Source organism: Strix uralensis, chromosome Z (assembly GCF_047716275.1).
Source record: "Strix uralensis isolate ZFMK-TIS-50842 chromosome Z, bStrUra1, whole genome shotgun sequence".
NCBI classification, from domain to species: domain Eukaryota; kingdom Metazoa; phylum Chordata; class Aves; order Strigiformes; family Strigidae; genus Strix; species Strix uralensis.
In genome coordinates, this window is record NC_134012.1 from 69,135,444 (window position 1) to 69,148,213 (window position 12,770).

Here is a 12,770-nt window from a genome sequence, read left to right on the forward strand (position 1 = left end):
GCATTATAGTGTAAAACAGCTATATCCATTCCTTGGTTTTGCTTCAGCTCTTCTAATGAGATTTAAAAAACCTGCAGAACCTTACTGAACAAGTCAGAGGGATTGAGGTGGTATAGTTGAATTCCTCCTGGAAGTGTGGGGCCCTGTAAGAGCAGACTGGTAAGGGGCTGGAGCCTCTTGACTGCAGGGGCTACCCTTGGGCTTGCCGCCCAGGTTCTGAACAGGTAACCAACCAATGAGCAAGCCTTGCCAAGAGAAAAAAGTGAAAAGCCCAGCTTACTGGAAAAGCCATGGCATGTGGGCTGTTAACAGCGGCTGCTTTGGCTCCTCACATGTGAAGCTCTGCATCATGTCCCTGAGTCAAACCACAACTCATCTGGGCTGTGCACGGAGCCTGCTGGCATACTCCTAGGACCGAGACCTGGACCAAGGCATGTACAAAAGGCAGGCTCTCTAACAGCATGTTTTCAGCTGAACTCTCTAAGGGACTCTGCTTTACCTGGTGTTTTTTTCTCAGCTGAGAGTTAGAAAAATGGAGATACGTTCCTTGCTTTATTGTCTACCTTAAGGCTGTAATTACAATGGTGAAGCATAGCCATCAAGGTATGGAGAAGCTTGACCAGGAAAACATTCTGTGAAGTAACGGATAACAAGGGATTTGTCATTACCACTGGATTTTGCAACCTAGTTTAGGAGATGCCAGTGTGGTGGATAAGTCTTTGGTCTTTACCGATAAACGAGAGTCTGAAAATCAGTATCAGTATGTACATTAAATTTATTTATTCAGTACAAATGCAAAATAGTTTCTCAATTTGTGCCTTTCTGCTTTTTGTGAGATGCCTACTGAAAGTGACCGACAGAATTTATTTGTATCCTTGGAAAATTATACCCTGTGAATCTCATAACACATCACACTGTCTTCATTCATATTTTTGTTTTACAGCACTTCCTGGAATTTGAAAATGCAGCAGTAAGATCTTTGGTTTAAAGTGTTTTTCACACATGAAAAAGCAAGGTCAAAATGATACTTTGAAAAAACAACTTTTTAAAAAAATGGTCCTATCTGAGAACAGATTGGCAATTTTATTAACCTTTTTTGGTTTTATTGTGTATGTATTAGACTTATAAGAACCAATTTCAAAGTACATTTGGTTATTTTAAGCATATATTATATTTAATTTTTTATTAGTATACTTTTTGAAATATGTAACAGTTTGATCATGAGAAGTGTGATGATGAGTCTCTTATGTGACTACAGCTTTTACATAGCTATAGTATATGTAGTAAATTCATTCTATATTAACACAGCAATACTCAGAACCTAGTAAATTCAGATCACATTGGATGCACTAATTTTTTACTGTTACTACATAAAAAGATGCCAAATGCTGATATTCAGGACATATCTGCTCTGACTTTTGAAGCAATTTTGGAATGCTTCAGACCTCAAATATGTAAAAATAAAGATCCTTCAGTGGAGCTAACTTTGCATTTATTTGATTCTGTAATGGTTGACCCTGGAAGGCATTGTGAGACCTTCAGTCCTCATGATCTTCAACTGGAGCTGAGGATTCAGGGCAAAGGAGGAGCTCAGTAGTTAACAGAAGGCAGCAAATACATCATGCTTTCCATTGTTTCAACCAGCATTCTTTGTAGTGAACTTGTACGTACTAGAGTAGATGATGCCTCCATACACTGTGACAATATTAGTCATCCAGTTTAACTTGGAAAGCAAGTGTGATGCTGTCAGCTTACATCAAATGGTAAGAGGTAGTGGTATGGGGAGGACTCTTCTCCTGTGTTGTCATAGCAGAAATATCACTGGTAGAAAGCCAAACCAAAATATTTTTCTGCCAGAAAATGGTGACCACACTGAAAAACACACATACACATCCCACCTTTTTTATATTTGAAGACAGAAGAGAATCAAAACCACTTGAAGTGTTGTGAGTATCTTCTTTTATGCTGTGGCTGCTCCACAATGCACAGTGTTTCCATTACAGTAGTTTTATCTTCCATGCAGTATATATTATTTTTTACTTAGTGGAGGATGCTTCTAAAAGGCTAAAATACTTGTGGTGCTGTTGATGTTTTGTTGTTTGTTCCTTTATTTGATGTCTTAATTTAGAAGGCTCATTTAGAAAACTCTACTGGTAGCTGATTTTGGTATGACTCAACACTTCAGTGCATACAGTGATAAAATATAATTAGGAATCTACAGTGCGAATACTCACCAGTCACTGTTCCCCTGGAGGTAGTACTTACTAGTGGTAATGCTACTTCACTGCGCATAGTGGAAAGAGAATTATTTGTCACTGCATAAAGAATTTCAAGAATGTGCCAGCCTCATGTCGCTAAAATCTGTAAATATTGTAATCACAAAGGAAAAGAATGACCAACAGCCAGAGAAAGCACGAGCTGAAATGTAAGTGGGGTTTTTTTTAATCTTTTGGAGTCCAGTCTGAACAGATGAATTTGAATTAATCTTAAGATACAAGATTTCTGTGGAATTGTGATTCTAACCTCCCTACTTGTTCCTGAAGACTTTCAATAGGTGAAACTTGTGTTATGTTTTCATTTTTTGATGAAAATTCCTTTTGTGTTTTGTCTTTGGTTCAGCATGTATATATCTTATATATATATAAAAAACATACAAACAAGCCTACAGTTGTAGTGTAAACTGTCCAAACTCCTGATGCAAAATTTTAGCATCCTCTTCTTTTGACTAATACCACTGATAAAAAGAAGACAGTCACACTAGAAGTAGGTATCTGTTAAGAGTTTTATGAAAAAGACTACCCCACTACAGCCATCATAAGTTTTTAAAAAAAGGCTGTTAAGCAACTCAGATAACCGTTTTTCCAGTGTTTCTGAGTTTGTTGAAATGATACTGCATTTACATGACTATTAGTAAGCAACAAAGTGGCATCTGAAGTCAGCCTCCATCTGCAGCCATTGGAAGCTTTCCAGGGAACCTCTTGGGGAGGTTTTAAACGATGTTAAATATTAGACACATTTTTTTGTGTAACTTTTGGCCAATAGAGATATATTCTCTTGCAGATTGAGTTTATTATAGGAAGTCAAGAATTTATTTGAAAAAACACATTTATAATGTAGTGCAAAAGATATTTAAAATTTATTTTGCACGATAAGTGCTGAGAGACCTTATTTTAATTAATTTTGAGGAAGTTGAAGAGCTTTTTTTCGTTTCTAGTCTTAAGTGGTTTGTGCATTCAAATTTAATTTAAAAAATTCTGAGAACTTTTAAGAGCTAAAGAAGCTTTTTTTTTTTTGTTAAATGGATGTATTTCTTCAGTTTGCTCTTTTCAAAGTCTAGGTATCCGAATCAGGATGGAGTGGTATTAGCAGAAATTCTAAACACAAAGCACAGTCAGGCACATAGTATGACTTCTTTTGTTGGAAGTCATTTATCTGAAAGTTATAATATGGAGATCTACTTACAATCCCAAAGCAGGCCCAGTTCAGATACTACTTCAGTCTTCCTAATATGAATTCTCTGTAAAGCTGATAAGAATTTTATTTGACAGATTATCAGGTGTGAAATCTCATGAAATCAGGTATCTGCTCATTTGATGATGTGATTAATTTGTTTAAAAGGTGAAAGTGTAATTGTGGAACCATAGTTGATTCTCCTGGTCATTTACTTATATTCATAATTACAGACAAAATATTTCAAGCTTTGTTTATGTTAATTGATTTGTGTCTGGCTTTTCAAAATGAAAAAGCAACAAATCCTAAAATGCATGCTTAAACTTTCATTAAAGATGAAAAAATCTTTTTTCAAATGTTATTACTGGAAATTTTTCTGTATCTTCTTTTAAATTTTTCTGTATCATCTTTTAACATCAGATAATGCAGTGCACAACTGTCTAAGTGTCCTCTGAGGTGGTTTATAATGAACTAACTTTATGTCACTTTCTCAGTCACAGAGAGCAGATTCATAAAATGCCATTCAGAAATTTCAAGTATTGCAATGTTCCACTCTTCATATATGCTCTAGTTCAGAAGTGGAGGTCATATGAGGCACAGGACTTACTCCACTCAGTAGATATAGCAGTGGAGGAGCAATCTGCGTTTGCACTGCAGGGGATATGCTGGAGGCCATCAGCATATAAGTAGGCATTTGAATTGCCGTCTTCTCTTGAGCTGGAGCACCATCTCCCTCTCTTCATTGGTATCTGTATGAGACACTTGATTAGTGTTTGAAAGTGGCAACTTGGCCTAAAATTGTGTTACACATTCTATGCCTCTAATATGACTGATTTAATCCCCCTGGTATGAGCTCCCCTCCTGAAGCTGTGGTATGCAGGCATGTCTGTGAGCATGGTGGACAAGCCCTTGCCTCACATCACTTTCAGCTTGCTGTAATAATGGTGTTGATGGCCTGGGTGGGTTACACATGCCTTTTCACATTGATTCACTTTGCTGAGCTTCCTCAGCAGGGCATGTTCATTCAGCTGGTTACAGAAGTATCAGTGCCTGCAGCTGAGGTGGGAACAGAGCTCAAGCAGCCTGGTGGACTTGTGTCCAGGAGACAAGGCAACTCCTCCTGTGGTGCAGAAGGGGATGCTACAGGGAATTGCACACACGGCAGCAGATATTTTATAGATACTTCAAGCTGGCTGATACTCTATAATCAGAAAGAGCAAGTCTACCTTTTGTTTTTTAAGAAGATGAAAGGATATGATCCACTGAAATAGAACTGTTAAGTTGGACAAGACAAGATTTTAAAGAAGGTTTTGAAGGAAACCACAAGACATAGAAGAAAAGGGGAAATAAGATGCAAAAAGAAATATGCAAGAGTAGGCTCAGATTGCTTTTCATATGATGTTTGATTTTTTCCCTTACAAAAGAAGATATGACTTATGAACTTTACTGCTGCCAGTGAATTTTTGGTGCTTCTTTACACTGCTCAGTATCAAAAAGACTTCATGTTGAGTTTTTCACCTGCTCTTGCACATCGTTTTCTTATACCATGTCAAACAATTCCACAGAAAACCGAGAGAAAATAAGACTCTTTGTCCCTGATGTCTTTCATCATGTTATAGTGCTTTTTGTGTTGTCCTTACCTTACACTCTTTTGTAGGTCATGTAAAATTTTGGTTCTCTTATCCCCATGTTCAGTGTGGTAATTTTTTTACAGATTATGTCTCTTAGGGATGTTAACTAGGGTTCAGTTGCCCAGAATCAGTTAGCCCATAAGGGGACCAGAGAATAATTTATTTTGATTACAAAATAGGTTTTTAATGTATATCCAGAATGTAAAAAGAAATCATTCTTTGATCAGATATATTTTGGGGCATTAAGAAACTTTTTTTTAAAAAAAAAAAAAGGAAATAACTGGATGCCTTTAATTCTTCTCTATATCTTTAAAATTTTTTAAAATGTTTCTGGCTTTAGTTTAGCTTCTTCAAAGAATTGCAAATACCCCTTTTTTGAGAAAGAAATTTGTGTATTTGTATGCCATATATATATAATTTTAATTGATCTTCACTGAATTTATTTGGAAGCAGCAATGTTTATATTCTACAACTTCCTTTGGTGGTCCTTATCCATATTTAATTGTCATTAGAGTCAGCAGTGTTTTAGCTGTCAAAACCCCCAGCATTGTTACCCATAGATAACTTCTACAGAGACTTAGTAGTGATAGCCTGTTTTGAAGAGTTGTGTTTATGTTCTACTACTGGAAAACTGAAACACCGCTTCAGTGGCTGAAGAGAAGCTACTGTTGATTTATGCTATTGTGGCTAAGAAAAGAATACAGCTCTAATCTGCAAGATGACTCTGCATTGTAAACATGACAACCCAAAGTTTCATCTGTTGTATGTTTGTTCTAAGACAACTCTGTTTTATTATTGGAAATAATTGATGATTATTTGCACAGAGCCATAGCATGTGCTGTTACATAGGGATTGTAGGGAGAACCTATGTGCTCAGCATGGCATGAGGGGTAGTGCAAAGAGATGCTTAAAGAGCTGCTTCTTGCTCCAGTTTCTTACAACATTTTGATTTTTGTATTTTTTTTCATTTGTCTCACAGAGTATGTGATGGAATGCTACTTTATTGTATTTAGCCTTAGTGCTTAGGAATTTGGGTTCAGTGTGTTGGTATTCACTCAGTTATTCATACATGTGTGCATGCAGAGACATATATGTGTGCAGCTACTGTCTGTTGTCTTATGGTTTACTGGTAAGATTTTTCACACATTTGCCTTAAGGAGGGCTTCAGTGCCCAAGGCAGCACCTACTAGGCAAGAATCTTCAAAGACACAAGAAGTTAATGTCTAGTTAAGACTAATGGAAAAGTCTAGTTAAAAAAGTCTAGATTTTCCATTAATCTAGTTAAGACTAATGGAAAATCATGATGTATTATTTAAAGTAATTCTACCATACTAAATAAATAGAGAACAATGAAATAGCTTTGTAATAGTATGTTGTATCATCTAACATTTAAAAATTCATATTCTCCCTGTTGATTTCTAATGAAGATCATTTTAATGCACATCTGACAGATAGCTTATTAGAAATAAAAGTTGAGAATGAAAACTAAAGGCTGTAAAAATATGGAATTAATGGTTGGGATCCCAGATAGCCAAAGATTTTAATAATACATATGGTTGATCTCTATGTGGCTTTCTTTTTTCTTGGCCACACAAAATACAAAGACACCCAGCATGCTTCATCATGTTTAATTAGGAAAAAAACCAGTACATTTTGCAGGTATATTTCCAAATTACCATAGACCATTTTCAGTCCATTCAGAAATGATTCACATGTAGTCCCATTAAACTTGCGAACACCAACTTCTTTGGTTTTTTCCCGTCGTTCACCTTGTATTCATTGCTATACCAGTCAGATTCCTATGGCTGTTGGCACAAAGAAAATTCTTATCTTGTGGACATTTTTAAAGTTTTATTGTTGCTCAAACTAGGAGGAAAGTATTACAGTGTATATATTTTGGAAAGTTAAGGGTATTTAGTAATGAATATGATGCCAGCAATCTGTAGCTGGTTGCAGATTCTTCCTCTTCAGTGTATTGTATTCTGAGTCAGTTACATCGATGTGCTGGGTATCAAAGCCATTTCAAGTTTTTCTTAAAAGTTTCAAATAAAAGCTCTATTTCAAAATAAGCCTTAACTATAGAAACAGAAAAAAAAAAAAAAGAAAAATTTCAAGCAGCTCTGCTTAGCACTTAGAATAAAGGTTGTAGTGATCCATAGGGTTTATATCTCATGCCTTACCTTAATCATCATAGCTGTTTTGTTGTGCTTCATTTGAACTGTGCAACCATTCAGAAAAATCAATATTAAAATACTGATGTGTTGCAAGTCATGTTTTATCCATGCTGCTGCAAAAGAATCCTTCTTTTTATGTGTGCAGAAGTTCCCCTCTTTTTCTTGGTGTGAGAGTTTCCTTCAGAGAATCACAGGATAGTTGAGGTTGGAAGGGACTTGTGAAAGTCATCTTCTCCAACTGCCCTACTCAGGCAGGGCCACCTAGAGCCTCTTGTCCAGGACCATGTTCAGATGGGTTTCCAACCTAAATCATATTATGATTCTTTTTTCATTAAACGTGGACAGTTTTCTCTTTGTTAAATGCAGAAGTATTTGAGTAGCACCAACATGGTTTTAGTTGGAGCCTTCAAACTTAGGAGAAATAGAAGAGAGTGGAGAAAATTGATTTCGAAGAGATACCATCAAACATTAATACACTAAAGTTTATTTTGCTTTTAAAAGATATTTGAGACATGAAAGATCTGGATTAGGAATAATTTTATAATATTTTTCCTAGTGCTAGGAGTTCTTTAATTCTTTTTTTATTTCCTTCTCTGACAGCTCATTGTGCTGATAAATGTGTCCACGGTCGGTGTATTGCTCCAAACACCTGTCAGTGTGAGCCTGGCTGGGGAGGACCCAACTGCTCCAGTGGTGAGTTTCCACCTGCTTCTGCCTGTCTCATGCTCTTTCCATGGTGTTGTCCTCTCTTTTGGGCAGATTACTGTCGATTCTGTGCTTGGGCTCCTGCTTGCTGGTCAGGGGGTTGCTCTTCAGTTATCAGGTTACTCTGCGTGACCTGATTTTTCTTCATTTACTTGCAAACAATATTACCCTGTAGCAGCACTGAATGTCATGAGCTGTTTTGTGCTCAGAAACATGGAGATAATTAATATAATTGGGAACTTAGTATCTGGAGTAAAGGAAATAAAATTATATTTTAACTATAAGAAAATCTCTAATTTTTTATTTTTCTAATACATAAAGAATGGTGATGCTAGGTCATGTTTAAAAGCTATGATTAAAGCCTTCCTCACAACCTGTCCTTCTATATCACTCTGCCACTAACTTGTACTTTTTTCCCCTCACTGTGTTCCCCTCTTGCATTATTAGTTGCTCCATCTGCTCAATCTCTTTCTATTTTGCTCTCACTATTCAAGTTTCTCCAACTTTCTTCTCCTCCTCTTTGCCATGAAAGTATGTGCAGGATACGGGAGGCAAGATAGGAGTATCAGGGATACACACAGTGGGAGGCAGGGGCAGGTTGGCACCTCTCCTGCTTGGCGTGTGGATTCAGTCACATGCAACCCAGCGAGCAGGTGGTCACACTTAATAAAGAAATGATGAAGATAAGGCCATGACATGCTGGAGGCAAGAACATAGTAAAATGTCGAAACCACAAAGTGAAGTAATAAAATAATATCAGTTCATGACCTTTTTAGTCGCTGCTGTTTTCTAGATGCTTTGAGTGTAAAACCAGGCACTGCAGGCTGCAGTAAGGTCTGGGCAGAGGGCAGAAACCCCTCAGTGGCAGGGCTGGTGTGTTTGTGCACTATCCATTCCTGTGTGAAAGGTAATTTTTTGTGCAGACCATGAAGTGTTATTTTTTCTTCCTTTTGTCTGGAAGAGAGTTTCTCGGCGTAATTACTGATTTTTTTATTTGTTATAATTTGTTATTTATTCCATCTTTCTGTTCCCCTTTGTAAGGTCTTTGGGAAGGTAATGTTTAGGTTAACATCACAACCATATATTTGGTTACAGTCAAGTTCAAAGTGGGTCACTGCTAGTGACTGTCCACTAGGAACATATTTTAGTCAACAATAAAAAAAAATGTTTATAATTTAAATTTCACAGACCATATAAAATTCTAATTCATAAACCAGAGCTTGATGTCTTGCAAAGATTTTATGCTGATAGGTTACTTAGAATGGGATTGATACAAAAATAACAACTGTAAAAAACCTAGATCAGCAGCAGGACAAAAATAATATGGTTGTATTTTCACCCACATTTTTTCTGCTTAACGAAAATAGGGAAATTTTTTTTGCAAACAAGGTGTTATAGTGTCTCTTCATGTAGAACTGCTCTGTTGTCCTGGCAGCATATTCTGTGAAATCTGAGAGAAAGAGTGAGTAAAAATAATTACTAATAAATTAAATGAGGAAGAACCTAACCATTTTAAAATTATTACATTTATTGTATAGTCCTTGTATATGCTTACATGTGATTCTTTTATATAATAGCTCTAAAGAAACACCAAGTTTTGTGTAAGGCATAAAACTGAAAAGAGTTAGCAATGCAGTGTTACTTTAATACTGATTTTAATCTAGTGCGCTGAATTGTCAGAAGAAATTGTCAAAAAATGTTATCTTTCTTTCAGAGAGCCTTATGTAGTGAGCTTTTCTGTAACTAATCAAATGTGCAGAAGAAATGTGTATCACTGGACAACGTAGAATGGGGAGGTACTGTTATTTATTGAGATTTCCAAGTTTGAAACTCACTGATAGGGCACTTTAGATAAGACAGGAACCTCTAAATCTCTTTGGAAATAATCCTTCCTCTCACGGGATTGTCTGGAGTCCATTTCCCTTACCTGTTTGGTATAATTCGTTTTGAATACATGTGCAGCTCTTTTCCTCTGTGTCCTGGTTTAGCCAGGATAGGGTTAAGTTTCCCCAGCAGTGGGGGGAAGCTCTAGCCGGGTTATTCATATACCATGCTGACCTCACATCCGGGCGCCAGAGCGCAGGAAGAATCGGTGATCGCGTGGGTTGGCGCAGCCGGTTCTCTCACTGCTGTATTGGTACATACCTTGCTCTATTCATTGTTATTACTGTTATCGTTATTGTTGTTGTTGTTGTTTGCTGTGTTGCTGTTGCACTGTTTTATTAAACCTCTCCTTATCTCAGCCCCGGGGCTTTGTATTTCACTCCCTTTGTGGGGGAGGTGCAGCGGCCGGGTGGTCTCAGACCCCGGCAGGGGTTAAACCACCACACTCTGCTTCTTCCTTAGTTGGTTGCCTTTCATTACTTGTTGCGGCAGCCTCAATAGCAAAAATACTTTCTGGTGTGCATACACAACAGGCCAAAGCTGAAAGAGCCTTTGTCCATGTACCTTTGAACAGTGTGATCTCTGGAGAGGTTGGTGTTCCTCTAAAAGCTTCTGCGTGATGTTAGAGCTAACTGGAACTGCTGAAATTGGTTTTGGATCACTAGTGTAGTCCTAGGACAAGGAGGATAGGCTGAGGAAGAGGATATTTTTGTGCATGTGCTACCTGGAAATTTGTTTTGGAATTTAGCCCATTCCATGTGGACAAACTTAAGAAAGATCTTGCTTTCACCAGATTGTCCTTCTGAGTTTGAGTGCTGCTGTTTGCCGCTAGCTGTGCATGATTTCCTTACCCATGTGTCTGAGAACTACAGCGCAGATCAAACTGAATTGAAGAGCAGTGGATAGTGTTGGAAAGACAGTAAATGATAGGGTTTTGACTCTCTGGCACTGAATATTATTGTTGCTTGCCCTATGTAGGAGATTTTCATACTTTGCCTTTAACTGTATTTTCTGCATGATTCCCAACTTGATTAGTTTTAGTAACAGAAAGGTAGAATAGACAAAATATAGAGATCCTTTTTTAAAAAAAATAATTTTGTTTATATGGCAAATTATTTGTTGAAAAATACATGCAAATTGCCATACTGTAATAATGTCTACCATATAAACATTTTAACTCTATGACTGTTTAACTGAATAATGGAAAACAATGATTACAAGGCAGGCCAGTGTTTTGTAAGGCAGGCACTTAGGGATTTAATGGTTACTGATCACCAGATAAAATACTGCTACTGAAAGGGAGAGATTATTCTCAAAGTGTGAGATATTAGGCAAACTTCCAGATTTAGTGATCTGTTCATTTTCATGGACACAAACATGTTGGAAGCAACTGTTCTACCTAAGCACTAAACCTTTTGTAAAACTGTAGAACTAAGTTTTTTCTTCCAAAGTACTATCCTTTCTCTGTTAGGATTGATTATTCTCCTTACAAAGGAATTTAATCGATAAGTATCTGAGAACATAGTTAGTCCTATTGCAGCATCTGTCCATTTACCAACCCCAAGCTTGATTTTGTCTATTGTTTCTCAGCTGTATTTACCCAATGTGTTTAAAATAAATTTTTAAACCATATGCCATGGCTTCTATGTGGCAGTGGCTTTCCAGGTGGTAACTGCACACAAGTGCTTCCTAAACACTGTAATGTTATTTCCAAAAATGACAGTGTGATTGCATGGACTGAATTTGTGCATTGTGCATTAAAAGCTGAAGCAGCAAGCTTCCTCCCCTGTCTTTGCATACGACTGCGTGCTCTAGCCTAATAACCCTTCTAGAGACTAAACTTCTTGGGAGACTCCCTTTTCCTTTTGTAGCGACCATTACCTCCTTTTTGTGATAAGTCTTATCCAATTCCTAATAGCCTAGATCAGTGGCTGCTTTCAGTTTAGGGGAGAGATAAAGATTTGACTACACTGCTGAGGCTGTCCTCTTTCAGTGCTTAATTCTAGCCCAACCCATAACTCTCCTCTCCATCATATCCTCTGCCTTTCTGAAAACTTTACATCCACCTGAGAGGAAAATAGGACTGGATGTATTCCTCTGTCAGTAAAACCTGAATTCTGGTCTCACAATTTGGGTAATTATCTAATATTGCCTTGGATAAAATTTCCTGTGTGAAATGTAGTTTTTATTCAGGCCTTTTTACAGAATCACAGAATCGTCTAGGTCCAACCATCAACCCAACATTAACAGTTCCCAACTACACCATATCCCTCAGCGCTATGTCAACCCAACTCTTAAACACCTCCAGGGATGGAGACTCCACCACCTCCCTGGGCAGCCCATTCCAATGCCTAACAACCCCTTCTGTAAAGAAATGCTTCCTAATATACAGTCTAAACCTTCCCTGGCACAGCTTGAGGCCATTCCCTCTTGTCCTATCACTTATTACTTGGTTAAAGAGACTCATCCCCAGCTCTCTGCAACCTCCTTTCAGGTGGTTGTAGAGGGCCATGAGGTCTCCCCTCAGCCTCCTCTTCTCCACACTAAACAACCCGTTCCCTCAGCCGCTCCTCGTACGACCTGTGCTCCAGCCCTTCACCAGCTTCGTTGCCCTTCTCTGGACACGCTCGAGCAATTCAATGTCCTTTTTGTAGTGAGGGGCCCAAAATTGAACACAGTAATCAATGTGCGGCCTCACCAGTGCCGAATACAGGGGTAAGATCACTTCCCTGGCCCTGCTGGCCACGCTATTTCTGATACAAGCCAGGATGCCATTGGCCTTCTTGGCCACCTGGGCACACTGCTGGCTCCTGTTCAGCCGGCTGTCAATCAACACCCCCAGGTCCCTCTCTGACTGGCAGCTCTCCAGCCACTCCTCCCTAAGCCTGTAGCACTGTTGGGGGTTGTTTTGGCCGAAGTGCAGCAC

General features: G+C 38.0%; 1 protein-coding gene across 1 annotated transcript in view; it reads left to right on the forward strand.

Annotated features, from left to right (window-relative positions):
* Window positions 1-12,770, forward strand: part of MEGF10 (multiple EGF like domains 10) — a 108,159-nt gene that overhangs the window by 33,758 nt on the left and 61,631 nt on the right. The window contains exon 5 of the mRNA XM_074856295.1: window positions 7,856-7,948. Within this exon, the coding sequence (XP_074712396.1) occupies window positions 7,856-7,948 (93 nt within the window). The remainder of the gene's footprint in view (window positions 1-7,855; window positions 7,949-12,770) is intronic.